This window comes from Myotis brandtii, unplaced genomic scaffold (assembly GCF_000412655.1).
Source record: "Myotis brandtii unplaced genomic scaffold, ASM41265v1 scaffold317, whole genome shotgun sequence".
Taxonomy (NCBI): domain Eukaryota; kingdom Metazoa; phylum Chordata; class Mammalia; order Chiroptera; family Vespertilionidae; genus Myotis; species Myotis brandtii.
Window position 1 is genome coordinate 2191854 of NW_005362155.1, and position 21346 is coordinate 2213199.

The 21346-nt window shown below is 47.8% G+C and overlaps 1 protein-coding gene across 1 annotated transcript in view; it reads right to left on the minus strand.

Annotated features, from left to right (window-relative positions):
* LMF1 (lipase maturation factor 1) overlaps positions 1 to 21346 on the minus strand; it is a 97493-nt gene that overhangs the window by 68042 nt on the left and 8105 nt on the right. The window contains exon 2 of the mRNA XM_014542964.1: positions 17035 to 17045. Coding sequence (XP_014398450.1) covers positions 17035 to 17045 — 11 coding nt within the window. The remainder of the gene's footprint in view (positions 1 to 17034; positions 17046 to 21346) is intronic.

Here is a 21346-nt window from a genome sequence, read left to right on the forward strand (position 1 = left end):
AATAAAGATTTAATTAAAAAAAAAAAGAAAAGAAAAAAGAAAGAGGGAACGTTCACCCTGGACGTTCTGCTCCCAAACCAGAGAGCCTCCACATGTACATGCAAAACTCCCTCACTGCTCACTCCAGCCACGGCTTCCGCTCTGTCACCGCCTAACGTGTACCTGCTGGCTACCTGCACTTCTGATATTTCCCAGCTGTTATTTCATTGGGGATTATGACTATAATTGCTGATTTGGGCACAATTAAAAAGAGAAATAAAGAAATAGAGTTGTCCACTTATTGATGATGAACCAAATGGATTTAATGGCACCAACTGTCTAGCTGGAATCCAGGTCCTGAAGCCAAGCGACTAAATGGGGAGGCAAAATTTCATCAGGGAAGGTTGCATAATAGTGTTTACTTTGAAACGCTGATCTCATTGTCTTATGTAAATGGGGGCCACTGTGACCCATTCCCTCATTCCCTCTGTCGCTGTAACAGGCAGCACTTGGACACCAATCTAAAACCTGATGATGCGTTGATGACCTTCACGTAAGTCTTGACAAAATTACACACACAGACACACAGGCGCTTAAAACTGAGGAAGAACGGGCCTGGACCATTGAGAGCCCAGAAGATTCTGAGGCCTGGAGAGGTCCAGGGGACTGACAGCTATTTGGGGCAACGAGAATCAACGTTTCTGTTTCCTGTGTCACTGCTTTTATCCCCAAGCTCTGGCTGCCTTTCCTAAGGCAGATCAAACAGCTCTAACTAAGATGAAAGGAGATGTCTTGCCTTCAAACACTACAAAACACAGCACAACATAGCGAGTAGAGGACATTAAACTCACCAGGCTCTAATGAAGCTTCAAGGGCCTAGCCAGGTCCATTACCACACCGTGAGCAGAACAGGCCGCCACATCTACCACTCCAAGTTCTACATCACACCCCAAAGTGCTCTCGGCACAAAAGAAGAAGAGGTTGTTTACAAAGTATTTTGCACGTTCTACATTCCTCAGACTCACTGGCTCTCACTTCCATGCCTGTCGCTGGCTTCGCTGAAGCTCAAACCTCAGACCATCATTTCTTCTGGTTGATCAGGATCAGCCCTTCCTTACCTAATCAGCCTCCACCTCATCTCTGACCCTTCCTTGCACCCTCCGCACTCTCAGTCACCAACCATCTCCATGCCCAGCGCCTCCTGCTGGGCAGTGGTGTAGAGAACAGGTCAAGCCTGGGACTGGCTGGAGACAGATCCAGTCCCTTCTCAGAGGCTCGACACCCTGCCACCCTCTGCAGACGTCCACCCCTCCCAAATCCCCAGCATTGGCAGGTTGCCCCCTGAACCTTGTCTGCTCCTGCCTCCACAGACAGATTGTTTAGTCCCAGTCCCTGGGAAAGAAGCCTTCCTACCAGGCCAAGGCATCCCTGCTCCAGCTGGACGCACCGGGCCAGTGAGGCCCTCTGTCTCAGGAGGGCCCCCTTAGCGAAAGCCGTTTCCTCCCGCCCTTTCCCTATCCAGGCTCTTAGACGCCTGCTGTCAACACCAGCTCAGCTCACATCTGTTCATCTTTTATTTCATTTTATTAAAACGTACTTATTGTTATTTATTTAGTTAATCTTCACCTGAGGATATATCTTTTTCATTGCTTTGCAGAGAGAGTGGAAGGGGTGAGGGGTAGAGGAAGAGGGAGAGAGAAACAATGATGTGAGAGAGACACATCCATTGGTTGCCTCCCACACACACCATGACTGGAGGTGGGGAGCGAACCCGCAACCCAGGTACATGCCCTTGACTGGGAATTGAACCTGCGACCCTTTGGTGCATGGGCTGACACCTTAACCACTGAGCAACACTGGCCAGGGCAAAACTAATTTATTAATCTTTAATCATAGGCAAAAACATTCAGTGAAGATAAATTGGAACTATAGATGAGAAAAAAAAAGCAATCTAATCATCCAGAGATAAATATGGTTAATCTCTCTTGGCCGTGAATTTCAAAAGTTTTGATAGATTAAAAAAAAAAAGAATACAGTACATACTATTTAAAAACCATTTTAACATATCATTAAAATATTTTAACATCATTAAATAGTACTGCAGTCATTAAGTTGTATGGTAACCCACAGAGAAGAGATACAAATTTGTTTAATTAATTCTCCATGGCTGAACCTTTAAAGTATAACCATTTTCTTCTCCCATAAACATGGCGATGCAATCCTTATATCTGAGTCTTTGTGCACATTCCCAAACCTGCTGTAGGAAACCTTGAACTGGGGCTGGGGACCAACAGGCGTGTAACCACGTGGCCACACTGTCCTCCAGGGAGGTCGCACCAATTCAAGTGCTCCCCACGGCACATAACACATCTAATCATGATAAAACACCAGGCAGACCCAATTTGAGGGACATTCTACCAAATACATGACCAGAACTGCTCTAAACTGTCAAGGTCATGAAAAGCCAGGAAGTCTAGGAGACTGCCACAGAGCAGGGGGCAGCGTGGTTCCGGGAGGGACCTGGATGGAGAGAGCACTGGCGGGAAAGCTGGAGAAATCCAAAAAGGTCTGCTGCTCGGTCAACAGTCGTGCCAATGCTGCCACCTCGGTGTGTCCACGTGGTTATGTAAGATGTGGACACTAGGGGAAGCTGGGTGAAGGCCGATGGGGACTCCCTGTGCTATCTTTGCTACTCAGTAACTGTCAAGAGCATCTTTCTAGAGTGCTGCCAACATCATTTTCCCAGGTGCGGCTGTGGCCTCGGGCAGTGCCTGGCTTGGCCTGGCCTCAGCATGAGGACACATCTAACTGCCATGAGGAGGAGGCAGCACTTATATATGAGACACCACCTACCCTGGCAACAGGGGAACAAAGCATGGCGTGGCCACTGCCAATCCTGCAGGCAGCTGCTGATGCGAGGACAGCAAACCCCAGATGGGGCAGAGCTCTGTGGCCCGAAGTCTGGTTGTGCTCCATCATGCGTTGCCTTTGGTTGGGTTCAAGCTACTGACTGTGGATGTTTTGCTCAGAGCTTCTCCTAGGTCTGGCTCAGGGCCAAGGGAGAGGATGGGCCATGTTCCCACACCTGTGGACTGCCAGCAAAGCCAAGGACATCCCTGAGGAGGGCTATGCATATTCTCTCTCAGAAACACCAGGATGCACACCACAACTGTGCTAGCAGTTCTGGGTTCAGGAGACGTTTCACTAAAAATCAAAGGCAAGTAATCAGGTTTCTCGATTCAGTGTGTCCCTCACCATCAAGCATAGCCTTCCAAGCTGTTGGTGGCCTCAAGAAGGTGTGATGCCCCCTTTAAGAGTGATGACGTAAGAGCCTGTGGCGGCCACCAGACTATTTGCCGTCTTGTGACACCTACAAGTGGACTCAGAGTTCCTTGATTCCATGTGCAGACAAGCTGTGATTGAGTTCCTCCCTGTCCTACACACTATGGGGATGAAGGGGTTGGGCAAACCCCGGCCCCCATGGGCTGACAGTCTGGTGGGAGGAGGGGCAGGTATAGAGACGATAAACTGACATACAAGATCCATGTCAGAGGAGGCAAGCTGGAGAACCACCGAGCGGGGCCTGGAGCTGGGCCTGGAGCTGTGCAGGTGCGGGAGGTGAAAGTGAGAAACATGTAGCTCCCAGGGGCCATGTCCGACAGCGGGAACAGCCAGTATGGGGGCCATCAGTGGTAATGGACATCACACAAAAATTTATCACTGAATCCTGTCTGCATGTTAATCTTCTAAATGCTCCAAAGACATTCACTGAGACCAAAACCAAACGGAAAACCAGTAACACTATACTGTTAAAGGAATATTAACGTGAGACCAGCCAACGTGCCCATAATAAACACAGGGGATACTGCTTTAAGAGGGGTGTAAAATTCTTGATAAGACGACACAAGCATCAAGAAGAGATCTGTTATATGCACTTAGGAACCATTAACAGTACTAAAGCTGCACCGGTATTTGTGTCTCCATTCAGTGACTCCACACAGACAAGAGCTGCTATTGTAATAGCAACAAAGCATGGCCTCCTCGTCTAAAATTTCTGTTTTAAAATATCAAAGCATTTACAAAAGAAACTGGCACACAGCTGCTACTCCAGGGCTCACTTAACAATGCCTCTCCCTGTTACTTGCGCTGGCAAAGGTCAGGCTTGCCGATGCTGTGTTCCTCTTGCATCCAACAATGGGGCATTGGAGCCAGGAAGCTCCAGGGACACATGGCAGATTCTGGAGGTTCCAGGCCAGCCAGTGGCTGTGTTGGTGTCTGATGAGAGCAAAAGCCCTTCTCTGGCCTCTGGTGCTCACGGCAATTTAGGACACATGCGTGTTTACCTGGCAGAGAAGCGGCACTGGGGCAACACAAATAAAATCAGCCTGGTTTGCCTGGCCTCACATGGGCAGCTGCTAACGCGGGCGAAGCGGGGAGAAGCGGGGAGAAGCGGGGAGAAGCGGGGAGAAGCACCATCTCACCCAGCGCGTTTAGCTGTCTTTATGTAAGTGTGACCAAGAAAAGGGCTAACTCCTGGAGGATAACCCTCTATGTGCTCACTCTCTCACTCAACAAACAGTGAGTATCCAGTATACACCTGGCACTGCTCTAGGACAGTGATGGCGAACCTTTTGAGCTCGGCGTGTCAGCATTTTGAAAAACCCTAACTTAACTCTGGTGCCGTGTCACATATAGAAATTTTTTGATATTTGCAACCATAGTAAAACAAAGACTTATGTTTTTGATATTTATTTTATATATTTAAATGCCATTTAACAAAGAAAAATCAACCAAAAAAATGAGTTCGCGTGTCACCTCTGACACGCGTGTCATAGGTTCGCCATCACTGCTCTAGGAGCTGGGGGCACAGCAGCAAATCAAGGTAGAGTCCTTGTCTTCAAATGAAAACGTATTTGAGTTGGTGGAGGCAGGCAATAAACAAATAGAACGAGTAAGCACTGCATGTGGGATTTAGTTGGTGATACATGCTATGATGACAAACAGAGGACATGAGCAAACTGGGAGAAGAGAGTTCCAGGCAGAGGGCACAGCAAGTGCAAAGGCCCTGCGTTGGGAACACACTTGATGTGGTTGAGGGATAGCAATATAAAAAATAATGTTTTAATTACTTATGAATGAAGGCCGTTTTCTGCTGTCCTCTAGAATTGATGGGTAAAATGATACTGAGGATGTAGATTTCAGTTTGGGGAGGAAATGGGGAGAGCTCTCATGCATACTCAATGTGCAGATAATTTCTTTTCTCTACTCTGGTGTCCCAGTGTTTGGAGAACCCAATCTCACATAAAGATGTAGATACAAATACTAATAAAACAAAAGTCAGAAAAAAGGAAACAGGATTAAAAATGACCCTCCCTAAGAACTCTGCTCTGGAACATGTAGGGGAAGAAGGTGGTGGAGAGTGGCTGCGTCCCTGAGCCTCACCCAGCACAACGAGGTACCTGCCCCTGTGAACTAATAAGGATCCCTAGGAGGGGGAGAGGGCAGATCTGTCAGTGGCACCCAATCTGACAAAGGGTAACCTGCCCCGTAAGCTCCAGCTCCAGCTCCAGGGGCCTAGCCAGCACCCACTCCAGGCAGTAACTGAGAGCTCCCAAGCGGAAATCTCGATGGAGCAGGGAGAAGAAACTGAGAGATTACCTCATGGGGTTGATTCAGTAAAAGCAGTATTGGGAAAGGTCAAGCAGTTGTGCTGGTGAATCTGGAACAAATTATTGAAACATGATCAGAGATGAAAAACAAAGCAAACCAAAAAAGGAGAGGCGACTATTAACTCCAAGAAAAACAAAGAGTTATTAGGAAAAAAAATTACACTTCATTATTGGCTTAGCAGTCAAAAGTATATAGACAATGTCTACAAGTGACACACCCAGAATAATCCACACACACCACTGAGAAACGGGAGGTAAATACCAGGACTGCGAGAGAAGATGAAGAAGCTACTCTGGGAGAACAGGAGAGGGGAGGAGAGGTGAAAGGTGCTGCTGTGTTTGCTAGAAGCTGTATATTACAGTTTCACTTTCTAATCCATGCACAGGTCTATGTTTTCTTAGATAATTGAAAGAATGACCTTCAGGCCTTATTATCTGGCCACAGTGTGATAAAACCAGAAATTGGTCAACAAAAATAACCTATTAAGCCCTAAGGGCTTGAGATTTTTGAAGCTCTTCTCTAAACAGCACTTGGACCAAAAAGGCATTAGCACTGAGGGTTATAAGCAATACCATCTGCCACTGTCAGGGAGACCCTGGGGTCTCAACTGATGGGGTGGGCCAGGAACACAGTCAGAGGGAGTGGTCACCTGCCTCCATGCTCTCATTAGCAGATAAGAAGAGATGGAAAATTAATGACTTAAACAATCAACACATGATCTTAGAAAATAATAAGCCCCTTCCTCTCCAGGGGGAGGAGGGAAGCAACCTATAAAAGGTAAAAATTAATGAGCTAGAACACTTTTTAAAAAAATCTGATAAATAAAACCGCTTCTTTGATTGAAGAGACCCATGACAAAAATAGCCTATGGCTGTTTAGACCAGTACTTAGCATTACACAGGAGAGTCAGTAGAACTAGAGCTGGGGGTGGAAGTACAGAGGCCACTCTGAACAGTATACAGCCAGGAGGCAGTGGGGAAGAGCATGTGAGGTCAGACAGACCCTAGTGTGCAGGGGCTCGCAGCAAGTCTCTAGGGCAGTGATGGCGAACCTGACACGCGTGTCAGAGGTGACACGCGAACTCATTTTTTTGGTTGATTTTTCTTTGTTAAATGGCATTTAAATATATAAAATAAATATCAAAAATATAAGTCTTTGTTTTACTATGGTTGCAAATATCAAAAAATTTCTATATGTGACACGGCACCAGAGTTAAGTTAGGGTTTTGCAAAATGCTGACACGCCGAGCTCAAAAGGTTCGCCATCACGGTGCTGTCCTCTCCTCTGTTTTTACTCTTTTTACTTATGCTCTCCCCTCTGTCTGAAGTGCCATGTCCCCTGCATGTCACCAGACTGACTCTTGCTCCTTTAAAAAGACTCAGCTCAGCCCCTACCCTCATTCCATCCCATCCCAGGCTAGGAGACTTCCCTGGAATCCCGAGTCCCTGGAAATCTCGAAGCAGGGAGAAGAAACTGAGAGATTACCTCATGGGGTTGATTCAATAAAAGCAGTTTTGGGTGCTGTTAGGGCGCTGGCACCCAGGAAACTCTCAACAGTCAGCTGTGATACTATCATTAATTATCCTGTAAACTAAAAAGCAAATGCTAGTCAAACTTACACATCAACACCATAAAAATAAAAAGTAATTTAGAAGCATCCCAGACATATGCCATCCAAAGGAATTCAGGACTGAAAGTATGAATTACAGCAACAAAATGCTTCTTCAATATACTAGAATTCGGCATATAAAAGAGGTAAGCATGTTTTAGAAGCACAAGTAGGTAACTAGATGTGATGGGAGAAACTTAAAGCAGGCACAGTGTTAATGATAATGTGAATAAGAAAAAATGGTCTTTAAAATATACTTTCTTCTAGGTTCAACTAAGTAATTTTCATCAGACATTACTAAATGAGAAAAGGAGAGTGGCAGCAATGCAAAGACTATGGTCCCTTTGGGCAGACATTGACCGTGGCCACGAGTGTGTTGTGTGCTGCCCATGTTTGTGCAGTGCACAGATCTGAGTGGGCACAAAGCCAGGAAAGGCCAGTCAGGTGGGTGTTAACTCCAGGGGGACAAAATCAGATGAAAAAGATGACACTAAAGACAGGCACTACCTACATGAAGGAAGTAGAACCCACACCACGAGAGACATTCTAAGGGGCTCCAGTGCCCCAGAACCAGTTTTTCCCCTTTTGACACCCTGGTCCAAATGCCATGCACCCCCGACAGTCTGGAAACCTGGATGATTCGTGAGGCCCTGTGGACAACTGTGCCAAACTGGGTGACCACCAGGAGCACCAGCTTCTCCCTTTTGGGATGTACATCACCTTTAGTCTCATCCCCAGTGCCAACCCCTCACCTGCTCACTCCTTCTCCACCCGCAACAGAAAGTCACACCCTGGGCAGGTCCCTTCAAACCTTCACTGGTGGCCCAGTGACCTGAGAGGAAAGTGCAGTGTGGAGACAGAGAAGAATGAGGCAGAAACACCACCCCTGGATCAAGACTGACCCCGGGACCCTGGCTGAGAAGCACCAGAGCCCAGAGCACCGAGGGTCTCAGACCAGAGGTGGAAGGGCAGCTGGTGCGGAGGGAGGGCTCCCGCAGCGGAGACTCCCCAGAAAGGGCTTGCAGCCGTGGGCGAACTCACGGTCGGGTGGATGAGGCTGCCTCTGATTATGGGAATAATTTAATTAAAAGAAACTGCTTTCTTGGACATGGGGGCTGGGAAGAGAATCAGACGAACCATAATTAAACCAGAGGATATGAGAACCAGGCGAAGCGAGGACCTGGAGACGGTTTGGGGGGGACCTGCTGCGGCTGAGGTGGCTCAGAGCTCCAAGGCAGCTAATCGCTTCCTGCAGGCAGGCTCCACTCCAGCACTAATAGGTTTTAATAAAAACTTCCAATTGGGCCAGTAAACCCCTCATTAAGCTGTTTTTAAAGCATGAATTTAAGAGCAGCAAGGGTGAGGGGTCACAGGGAGCATTTAATTCACAACGTCTGGTGGGAGGCGCTGCTGTGACTGAGTACACCGGGTTCAAGTGCCCAGGCCTCATAAGCCCAGGACGCCAGCGTCGGACCTGCCTGGAAAACAGACTTAATAAGGCAGAAGCGAAGCGTCCCGCAGGAACAGAGCAAAAAGCTGCTCTCAGTGCAGTGACAACATTCAAAAGCAGCCTGTATGCCGTCCCCGCAGGGCAGGCCTCGCCACGCTTGCACAGGTGGCCCAGCTTCCCTACCAGACACCTGACTGTCCAGGGCTGCGCCTAGCACTGCCTTGGAGGCTCAGCCAGCCCCACCCCGAGGTTCACCCACAGACCTGTCGCTGCAGCCTTGGTGTGTGCCATTCATTCCTGTGCCCACAATGAGGATCTCTCACGGAGACCTCCAAGTGCTCACAGCTCGCAGTACATGATCTGGATCAGCCCCAAGGCCCCCTCCCCTTCCTGGTCCTGCCCCCTGGCTACTGTTCCCGGCAGAACTGGCTGATACCTGCCAGCCCCGAGGAAGACTCTGTACTAGCTGACACTTGGCTTTCACATTAGGATAAAGCAGTAATTCACTGATTACGGTTCTTATTGAAATGATGGATCCCTAAATCGTCCAACTCTTAGCCTGATAGGCCTGCAGCAAAACATGGAATGCTCTCCTCCCAGGATCCTCCCCTAGGATTCTCTCCAGACCCCTCAATCCATCTGGAGTGTGCTCGTGTCCTCACTGCCAGTTCCTCTGTACATCCCCACCCCTCCGGGCCCCTTAGCACCAGCCCACCCGCAGGCCCCTCCACACAGGCTACCTTGCAGCCTCCTCACTACCCCACCCTTGTTCCCAGCACTGCACTGAGAACCCAAACCATGGATTCAATGCAGCTAATCTTGAGGCTCAATTTTACTGACTTCTGCATCTTTTTTATATCGAAACAATTACAATATATTAGAGGGATCAATTCAGAACAAATATATTAGAGGGACAAGTCCGGACTCCATCCTGTAGAAGCTTCCTGCCATTAGCTGCCTTCCTTGATGCCCACCTCTTCGGGTCTAGTTGTCTGGACCAGTGTGAATAGCCCGTGCTGGTTGAAGGGCCCCTCAAAATGAGCCTCTCGGGGTTGCCCCAGGCCTGGGAGGAGCTGGCCTCTGAGGGAAGACTGCAGGAGCATTTGGGTGTAAGTCACAGGACTCAGCCCCGAAAAAGCAACTGCTGTGGCCCTTGCTCAATCTAACCTTACCAGACGCAGACAGGAGCCCCCTTCCGAGAGTGCTTGGTCCTTTAAGGCTGAAGTGCACCGCCGGGGGGTGGGGGGTGGGGGGCTCAGCAGGCCATCGGGAGCGCATGAAAAGACCAGCAAGCCCTTCCCGGAACCCTATGCCGCCTGCCAGGTCCTGCACTATTTTCAAATGCACAAGGACGACATGAAGTTTCAAAAAAGGCTCCAGCCCCAAGCTCACAAATATCAAAAAGCTCACTTCCTACAGAGGAGCAGGAAACAGCATGTAGAGGGGCACTGAATTAATCACATTTTAGACCCATTCTTTGAAGTGAAAGTTACCAGGCCGGCAGATTTCAAAGCGCAGCCACATTCAATGCTTCAGCAGAGATGCAGCTGGCGAGGCTGGGCTATCACAAATGCTGTGGTTTTCCTGTGTCCTGGAGCAAACGGCCTCTGTTCACATGCGGTCCCCTTACCCAGCAGTCACGCCCTTGCAAACGGGAATGCAAGACCCCAGGGGATAGGGCCGCAGGGTGGCAGCAGGTGACACCCACAATGAAGAAGGGACTTCAAGACCCTGGAGAAATGCTCACAGAAACTCAGAAATCCTGGAAACACCTAGTCACGGAACAAAGGAAAGAACCAGAGAGGTGTGGGCTGTGTCTCCTTCAGGCAGGAGACCAGCCACGTGTCCCTACTCCCAAACCGACGGGGTCACACTCACACCTGCTGAATAAGCGGTTGGAGAGGTGGTTGAGCTCCCAGAAGAAAATGTTAAGCAGAGGACATTCCCAGGCCAGCCGTCCACGGAACCTTCTAGCAATGGAGATGGCCCGCGATCGGCTTGGCCCACCGTGGCTGAGCGCTTGATGTGCCACAGGTGTGACTGAGCAGCGCCAGCTTTATTTCATTTAATTTTAATTAAGCCAGAAAGCACAGGTGGCTGGAGACGACTGTATTCAACAGTTGCTCGAGCAGCCTCGCTCAAGTCAGCCGGTGGCACTATTTTCCAGGAATGCTGTTCTGTGGTGCAGCTTAGTATCTCAGCAGGTAATCCAGAGCTGCTTTATTGTCATCCAAGTCCATTTTGCAAAGTAAAGACAATAAATATAATTAAGTTCTATGTTCATTAATATGTCTGTGTCTATAGATCTATGTTCATTAATGAGAACATAGAGGAGTAAAAACAGGACAGGATTATCTGCTCATTATGAAAACTAAGTTCTCGTAGGCAACCCCCAAATAAGACAAGCTGGGAAAGTTCCCAAAAGGTCGAAGTCCCTTCAGTTTGGTTGTTCTGAACCTGACACCACAGTAACTGAAGGAAACAGCAGAAATGCTTGGCGGTCACCCAGTGGCCAGCCAGCTGCTGTGACTCTTAGGAGTCTTCTGAATTTGTGCTTGTGGACATTTAGCGGGGGTGGCCCACCAAGTGCTATAGAGAAGACAGCACATGAAATTCAGTCCTACTCAGGACCCCTCAGGAGGAAATGTAGCAAATCAAATGCTGGCTTCCTCAGCATTATCGCCTGTGACTAGAGGCAGTTAAACGTGTGAAGAGCACCAGATACACCAACAGAAGCATAAATGGAGGAAAGACTTGCTTTAATCCAGAGCAAAATGTAGCTCTTAGCCTAAGTGTCCTGTTAGCAGAGCCAGTTTGACGTGCTACCACCACCTGGGGCTGAAGGTCTGGGGCTATGGCAAGCAGTTGGGGGTTGGGGAGGGGAGCTCTAGAATCATCCTCAGCATGCAGCCTTTCTCAGATTAACACGTGATGTGAGGAACGGCATTCATGCTTGCAGGCTGTTCTCTGTGCGGTGCCCAGTTTCAGCAGGGGCACCAGCTCCATGTCGGAGACCCCGGGTCCCCATCTCAGCTCTCACATCACTATTGGTCTTGTGATCCTATTGCCTCACCTGAGAAAGAACAGCGACCCTACCCCAAAGGTGGCTGCCAGGAAGCCACGAGAGCATGCATTTGAGGGTTAGTTACTTTTTGCTGCTTCTGCTACCTGTATCTGTCTATTCACAAGCCCCACTGTGTGTGCTTGGTTTGCTCCACAAAAGCTGATTTTATGGTAATTGCCTAGAATTCACTGCATCAAATCCCAGGGCCTTCTCCCACCCTATACAGGAGTTAGGGCCTGGTGGTTTTATCTGTCCTAACAACTGGGAAAAGGAACACTGTTACAGTTTTAGATAAATCAAAAAAATAATGTTTACTAAGGCAAGAGGGTTTATCTAAATGTTGGATAAGGCAGGTTTCTTTGAGGATAATTTTGATATCAAATAAACCCTAATTCAGAAGGTGCAGGAAGCCCAGTTCTTTCTCACATCTAACCTCATTCCCAAACTTAGGAAAGTTTCCTTTCCTTTGCGCCTAACTCACAGGTTATAGAACCGGTTATGATTAGGCCACATTAGATTTACAAGTGGGAAAGAGAATATTTCCTGAAATAAGTCCCCATGGCTTGCTTCTTCTTGCTTTTTTTTTTTTTTTTTAAAGTGCAAACCTGAGAAAAGGGAAAGAGTGTCAACACCTCAGACCACAAGGTCCTGGCAGCTCCGACACACCATATCACTGGACAGCGCTATTTGGAGGGTTAAGAAGTTGGTGAGTGACACTGGCTTGTGAGAGTCTGATTGTTTTGCTTTAAATTTTAAACTTAAATTTTTGTTTTGTTACCTACCTTTAAGGTAATTAAAAATCAGGATTTTTAAAAATTTACTCTCATTTTAACAAATTCCAATGCTTTGCCTGAAGAAATTCCTCTAACATTTTTGACGTGCAGATCCTCTGAAAAATACTTCATTTTTGTCTTCATTGTTGAGGATAGTTTTGCTGGGTATAAAATTCTGGGTTGACAGTCGGGTTTCCCTCCTTGCTGGCACTTTATGATGTCATTCCCTTGTCCTCTGGCTGGCAGTTTCTAACTAAATAGTGTGCTGTAATTATTATCTTTGTCCCTCAATACCGGTCTTTCCCACCTCTGGCTTCATTTAAGATTTTCTTTCTCATTGATTTTTGACAGTTTGACTATAACATATCTAGGAATGTGTGTGGTGAGTGTAGTTTTCTTAGTGACTTCCAAAATTCTTGAATCTGTGGCATTTTGTCTCTCATTCATTTTGGAAAATTCTTGGCCCTTATTTCTTCAAATATTTTTCTACCCTTTCTCTCTTTAGTTACCTTTTTGTTAAGCTATTTGATATAGCCCATCAGCCCTCAGGTGCTCTGTTCTGTTCTTTTTTCCCCCCACTTGTGTTTTACTTTTAATATCTTTAAGTTCGCTGATTTTTCCCCCTCAGCTGTCCTGCTCTGTTGCAAACCATGAAAGGCAGCCCAGATCGAACTCTATTGTTTATTTCTCACATTTCCATCTGGCTCATTTGTAGTTTCCCTCTGTTTGCTGAAACAGCTCATCTGTTCTTGTAGGTTGTCCACCTTTTCCATTAGAACCTCTGACATGTTCACAACTGTCAGTTAGGGTCCCTATCTGACAGCCCCAACATCTGAGTCATCTCTACTGATTGCTGCATCCCTCAACAACCCCCAGTTAGTGAGTCCATTTTTATTTTTCCGTGTTTGTCTAGTGATTTTTTTAATTACATCAAACATTGTGTGTAGAAACATAGTAGCTCCTGAGGTGAACATACTTATCCCAAAATGAACATGTACAGTGAGGCTGTTGGGGAGGGGGTGGGAGGGGGATGGGACAATCTAGCCAGGAAATTAGCTGGTTTTGAGTTTGTTGTTTCCTCATGATCCTCAGTGGCCACAGGTTGCAACTTCCTAGGGAAGGCTTCAGTCACCTGCTGTGCTCAGCATGGGCCTTGGGGTTCCTCACTTGCAGCAGCTCCAGTGCATCTGCCGGATCAGCCTCACCCAAGCTGCTGCCTCTCCTTGGGTGCTGGGCAGATGGTGGGAGGGACTCTCAGCTCCTGGTCCAGTCTCATTTGCAGTCTTGGGGTGGGGCCTTCTCAGAATTCCTCTCGATTCTCCCCCTACTCCACTCACCAACAGCCCCCAGCAGTAGCAGAACATGCTCCGTATCAGACACAATCTGGGGCCCCTCTCACAGATCCCCTTCTCTCAGGGACCTCGGTGCATAGGGTTGATGTCCCCTTCTGAGTGGTTCGAGGCTTCTGCTTCCTATAAAAGGAGAGTCTGGGGCCAGGTGGGTATGTCAGTGGCCAGTCATCTCCTGCATGACACCACCAAGGAAACCCTATGTAGTCACCCCACCTGCCCCAATCTTTCTCACAAGCCTTACAGACCATAACGCTCAGTCAGCAAGAACTCCATGTCTGGTGACAACTGTTTCCCTAAGAATTCAACAGTGTGTTGGTGGCTTTCTCCTTAACCTCTCCCTCTTTCACTTTGCTGCAGGTGAGGCCAGTCACAGGTCCATCCCTCCTCAGTCAGGGGAGGTAGGAATTTTGATCCATTGAGCTGCTTCGTTGAGTACAAAAAAGCTGGCTTATGCAGAATACCCAGCTCACTGTTAGGATGGGGGAGTCTCTCAGGAAAGCAGAATCTCAATGATTTAACCCATTTTCAATGTAATCCTGTGTTCAGCCTCGCCTATGGCTGGTGTTCCCGGTGGACGGACCATGTGCACATGAACAGAACGTGTGTTCTCAGAAACACCCATTAGAGCCGGGTGCCAGGCAGTGCTGTCCAGTGGGTCCATCCTTTTACCAATTTTCCATCTAGTTGTTCTGTCAACTAAGGAAAAGGGGGTGTTGAAATTCCTTCTCTGTCTCCCTTTAGTTATCACCTTTTAAAAAATCCTCATCCAAGGATATGTTTATTGATTTAAGAGAAAGGGAGAGAGAAACATCGATGTGAGAAACATGGATCAATTGCCTCCCATATGCACCCCAACTGGGAATTGAACGCACGCCTTTTGCTGTACAGACGAAGCTTCAACCAACTGAGCCACAGGCCAGGGCTAGTTGTCACTTTTTTTTAATCTCATGTACTTTGAGGTTTGTTATGTCTTCCTGCCTGATGACTCGTCCTTAATCTCCAGGGATACTTGATCTTGAATTCTCCTTCTGACTACTGTCTCCAGTGTACCTTTCCCATCCATTTCCTTTCAAACTTTCTGCATTTCTACATTTAATGTGCATTACCTCTAGAAGAATATAGCTGCATCTTACTTTTTTCTTAAGTTGTTCTGTAGATTTCCTGTCTTTTAACTGGAGTGTTTAGTCCATTAACACTTAATGTAATTACTGATACGGTATTTAGGTTTACCACTTAATTTTTCATTTCCTATTAAACCCTTAGTTTTATATCTGTGCTCCTCCTTCCTGCCTTTTTGGGTCATTCAAATGTTTTCAGATCACCCCTTTAATGTGTCTATCAGAGTTCTAACTGTTATTCCACATTTTCCTGGTGCATGTTCCAGGGACTACAATACGCGTCTTTAGCTTTGAATCTACTTAAAGTTAATACTATGCCGCTTCACATAAAATGTGGACACTGCAGCCACACAGGTCCATCTGCGCCTTCTGCCATGCTCCATGTCATGCCTGTCACATGTATTCCCCTCTGAGTGCATTACAAATCTCAGAAGACAAAGGATTCATTTCACTTTAAATAGTTATATGTATTTTGAAGGAAGAAAATGAAGGAAAACCATCTTCACATTTACCTATGTATTTACTGTTTTCTGTGTTCTGTACTCCTGCCCAGGGACCCACGTTCTCACCTCCTGTTACTTCCTTCAGCCTGGAGAGCTGCCTGTGGCATTCCTGTAGTGCTCATCTGCCAGCAATGAATTCTCTCATTTCTCCTTATTTCACCTCCGTCCCTGGAGGGCACAGTCTGGGTGCAGGATCCTGGGGGACTGTGTCCATCTTTCAGCACCACTGTTCCTGGGTGCCAGGGTCCAACCATGTCAAGGGCAACGGTAAGCTTCTCTGGCTGCTTTCAAGATTCTCCCTTCCCCTTTGGTTTTTGATATTGATTTCAGATGATGTGGCAGGCAGCTTTCTTTTATTTATGCTGTTTGGGGTTCACCAATCTTCCTGCATCTGTACACCTATGAGTCCCACCACATTGGGAAACTGTTCAGCCATTCTCTGTCCCCTCCTGGGGCTCTGGTCTCAGCCTGGGCGATGTCTACTGATCTTTCATTCCTGTCACCTCCACCCTACTATCCAGCCCACCTAGGAAATTCCTTATTTCAGATACTGTATTTTTCAGTTCTGAAATTTCCACTCGGTTCTTTTCTAGATTTTCTGCTGTGAGGGCATTTTTTTTTTCTTCAGGAGCCTGGTTTCCCTCACCTCGGTACACAGTGTTGGCAGCTGCTCAGACCCTGTCTGAAAACCCAGCATCTAGTCATCTTGGGGTTGGCCTCTGTCGATTGTCTATTCTCTCCAGAATGGGCCTGATGTCCCGGTCCTCTGTTTCTTGTGTGGTTGGGGACTGTGTCCTGAACATGAGGATGTCAAGCTGAGGGGCATCTGGGTTCTGTTATGCCGGAGAGCACTGATGTCTTTGTTGTAATGGCATGTAAGCTGGTGAGACCCAAATGTAACCTATGCCATGGCTGGCCCTGTCCAGTCCTGTTCACTTAGGGGCTGTCTTCTGCTTGTCCCCAGACAGCAGCCGTGGTCCCACTGCCCATTCATCTCTGAACAAAAACCTTACTTACTCTGCACGCTCACTCTGGGTGCAGCGTTTCCCTTAGACTACAGCTGGGGGAACCTGAAGTCCTCCCCCTCCTCTGGGTAGGGTGTCCATGGGCTTGTATCCACTGGGGACTCAGTGTGGCCTGGAGAGGGGAACACACATGTCATAGGCCTTTTCATTCATCCAGGGTTGGGGATGGATCCATAACATTCGATGGAACCACTACTTGTCACTATTGTGGGACTACTCTACCCAGTAATATAGAGACGGTTCCATACGCATGAGCCTAAAAATGCATGAGTTCCCTCCTTGGTGTTAGTCCACCACTCTGGGCAAGGAGGCTGGCTGCAGGTAGGAGTCCAGGTTAGGTAACAAACACGGTATCAGAACAACATGGTGAAACCTGAGGCTAATGACAGATGCTTAAGCAATGAGAAAGCCAGAAAAAAAGGCAGGAGGATACATACCCCAATACAAAATGTTAACTCTCGCAGAGTTTTTTCTAAATGATTTTCACTTACCAAATGAATACCTGAAAAACAAAAGGAGAAGAATGTATTAAAATTTGGCATGCTTTGCCAAAAAATGTGTAAGATTAAAGCATTGTGTTACCCCACTAAGTAGAGCCCATGTCCATGACCCGAGGACAGTGTGGGGTCAGGGCACAGAGCTTATGAGCATTAAATACAGCAGGAAGCGCAGATAGAGGGGAGATCTGCCCTCAGGTGCTGAGTGGAGGGGAGAGTGGAGGGGAGAGTGGAGGGGAGAGTGGAGGGGAGACCTGTCCTCGGTGCTGAGTGGAGATGAGTGTGGAGGGGAGACCTGCCTCAGGTGCTCTGAGTGGGGGTTTGGAGCCCCACCAGGCTGCCCTGGGGGATAAAAGCCTTTTCATGCCCAGCCCCACCCCACACAGGCCAATCAAAAAATATTTTGGAAAAAAGTAAATGTAATACTTGGTTTTCCTGCAGTAAACAACTGCAATCAAACAATGTAAGAATGTCATACCCTAGAATCTGAAAATGTAAAAGATGGTATTACCCTGAGCACATATTAGAAAAGGGCCCTAAATTAAAGGACTTTGGGGGCTTGTCTCCTCTCTAAGGACTTGAGGTCTGTCTTCATCTGGAATCTAAGTAGAACCCTGAGTCCTCACACTGGCCCAGGGCTTCAGTGATGCAGGCTCACTTTGCACCCTTGGGGAGGGGAGACACATGAGCCCAAATCATAGACTGTAAATCCTACAACATAATGGAACACAACTAAGGTGGGGATCGCATGTGGCCTTGGAACAAATAGCCCTCACACCTGTGCAGCTCTGGCCCCTGTCTTCCAGCCCAAGTTAACAACAAAGTCTACCACTTGGATAAAAAGACCACGCCCATCTTTACAAACATAATGGCCTATTTTTTAGGGGTAAAAAGCAATGAGGAACTGACACACCCTACAATGTGAATGAACCCTGAGAGCATCATGCTGTGTGAGATGAGCCAGACAGGAAAGGCCACGTAGTGTGTGACTCCATTTATGTGAAGCATCAGAACAGGTGCATCCACAGCGACAGAAGTGGGTCAGTGGTGACTGGGACTGGGAGAGAAATGGGTGTGTGTGAGGAGAACGGGGGTATATGGGTTTCTATAGGAGGTAACAAAAACGTTTTATCCTTAGTGAGGGTTGCAAACTTTGTGACTATATAAAGCCACTGACATGTATACTTTGGGTAAATTTAATGGTATGCAAATTATACCTCAATAAAGATGCTTTAAAGAGTATTTGTTTAGTGAAACAACTATGTATAAATGAAAGGATCAGGTGAGATTTGCACAGAGCCCTCAGTGAAGAGTGGGCAGGACCCCTGGAGGATGAAGAAGGGTCAGCCCTGGGCGCCTGGAGAGCCGGTGCAGGTCCCAGGGCTCTCTACACCGCCCACTTCTGAATGTGTATGTGTTTCCACTGTGGAAAGTTCAGATGCAGACCTAGGAGCAAGAGTAATACACGGAAGGACATTGAAGCAATGGGGCGTTGAGGACAAACTGTCAGGTGGCCATTCTCTCAGAGCTGGGGGTGCTGGCGGCCTGGCAGCGATGGTACTTTTCACAATCCTGGCCCATCAGAGAATCACACTACTTACAGGTAAAATAACACAAGGTGGGATTTGCTCTTTACTCCAGAAAAGACAAGTTGGGAGGAGAGGGGACAGACGTGTGTGTGAGGGTTCTTTGCATTATACTCTACTTTTGAACAGGTTTCTAAGTTTCCATAGTTCAAACTTTTAAAACAGCCAGTGTTTGCATTGGCTAATTAAAGAAACACGTTTACCCAGCAACTTCTCCCAATAAGTCACCTTGTTGATGGAGAGGGGAAGGGGCTGATTTTCACAAACTCATCAAGAATGAATGCTTCCCATTTTTATCAGGTCTGATTAGAAGAGACAGAAGTGGTCAGGTCAGAGCTGGCCTCGCAGCCTGGGCCACAGGACACGGTGCCCGTGGAGACCAGGGACGGGCCTGCGCTGTTACCACGATCACATTTACTGAGGGTATTAAAAAATGTGTTCTTTCATAACGTCACCTGTTTTGGCATTTTGAATTTCAAGGCTGCCTAATATAAGATTTTTAAATAGAGGTAAGTATATCTAATTACATGAAAAACTAAAATGCCTTTATTACTTTTATAGCTTTTATTATGTTTTTTAACAGCTGGAACTTATTTTAGGAGATGGCTGTCCATGGAGCTATTTTGGGGACGTTCTGTTTGTTGTTTTTTTCTTTTTCTACTGTTTTGTTCTTTAAAGAAACTCAAGCCCTTCCTTTTTCCAAGAGACTAGATTTTGCTCCCAAATGGTCTGTATTAACACAGTACCGCTGCCTGCCTATTAGAGACAGGGCCTCTATACAGAGGAAGGCCATCTCCTGTGAAGGGGCAGAGCCTTGCAACATCCAGGCTAAAACACTTGCCCACCACACAAAGCGGGTTTTGTCCACGCCCCTTGGGGCTCATTCTACCCCAGTGACTTCTGTATGAGGCTCCTATTTTTACAGAAGGCCTCTGACTAGAAAAGTACATCAGGCCTCCAGCACTGTTTTGTTTTGTAAAACGGCTTCGTGGATAAATATTTGTTAAACTAGAGGCCCAGTGCATGCATTTGTGCACCGGTGGGGTCCCTCAGCCTGGCCTGCACCCTCTCGCAATCTGGGACCTCTCGGGGGATGTTGGACTGCCGGTTTAGGCCTGATTGGGCCTGGCCTGTGCGGATTGGACCAAAACCGGCAGTCTGACATCCCCCCAGGGTGTAGTAGTGCACGAAGCAGCAGGCGGCTAGGGAGGAGCCCGAGCCTGGGCCAGGCAGCGCTGCTCCCATTCATCCAGGCCCTGCCGCGCCTGCCACTGCTCAGTAGCACTGCCGCGGAGGTGGGAGAGGCGAGTGCCGCCACAGCTACGCTTGCCAGCCGTGAGCCTGGCATCTGGCACCCGTCGGTCAGCACTCCCAGTGTGATGCATGTCTGTGCTGATCTTGTCATCCACACTGAAGCCCTTGGTTGTGTGGTGATGGCAAACAGAAGCAGCTCAGGATGAAAATGCCACAGGAACTAAAACAGCAGTCCTCAATGTGCACACAGTCAGTTGGCATCTACCCTGCCCCAACCCCAACCTCTGCTGGGAAAACTTGTCACAGGACCGTGGGGAGTGAAGCCCCGTAGCACCATCAAGGCCATCTCAGTGCCGAGGTGCAAGAGCGAGAAGGGCCTCTCTGTGGGTGAGAAGGGCTGTCTTCTTGGGGCCCAGCTGAGGAAGCTCTGAGATAGCTGGACCTTTGTGAGCACAATTGTCTGACAAGAATGGAAGGGTCTACAGCCCTGCCCTCCTCCCTCACCACCTGGGACTGGGCCCCTGCCTGGCACTGGGTACCTGACCCTTATTACCAAAGCAAATGGCACCACTCTGCTTCCTGGAACCTCATAAATCCGAAGGAGAAATTCATTTTTATGCATCAAATGTATCTATACCTGATGAAAGTGATGGGCTATGAACCAGGGCAGGGACAGCCATGGAACGGCGTTGTATTTAAGGCTCAGAGCTAAAATCAGGGTTTCATCCTCAATAGTCAGAGCGAAGCCTGACCCTGGTCCCCTCCACATCTCCTGGGCCTGCTGGCATCTGTTCTCGGCACTCTTTGAAGTTGATACCGTCCCTGTGTCAGAGGGACATGCCAGAGGCAGCTTCCTCCACAGGAAGAGACCTCCTGAGCTGCCCAACCTCGGTCCAAGTTTCTAGAGATAATCCTTTCTTCTTTTTGGGGGGGGGCCAGGAAGGTGGGGAAGAGAGAAGGATGGTTATGCAGCCATCCTTAATAGCAACAAAGAAGCCCTCTAGGATTATTGCCAAAGTAAAGCACAGACAAAAAGATCACAAATCCAGCTTTTTGGAAAAGCCAATGCTAAATTAACTGGAGAAACTAGGGCGCAAGTCACAATTAGGATTTCCAATAAGGTTCCACCTTTCCCATGTCCAGAAGAAAGGACCAGTGTTAGAAAGGCCTGTCCAGCTGTCTCCCACAGCCCATCCCCAGAAGGCAGAGAGCACCTCAATCAACCAAACAAGAACATAATCAGAGCCTAACAGTGTTAATGGTGGCTAAGTCCTTCTTTAAGATCACCTACATTTTATCTATATATATAAAAAGCCAGCGACTGGAACACCATAACGACTGGAATAGTCGGTCACTATGACGCCCGCTGCAGCCAGTGAACTGGCCCGATCAGGTGGTGGGGCCAGCCAGCCAACCTCCCGCGGCCCCTCCCCTAGCCCAGCCCTAACCCAGAGCTGCCCCCCCCC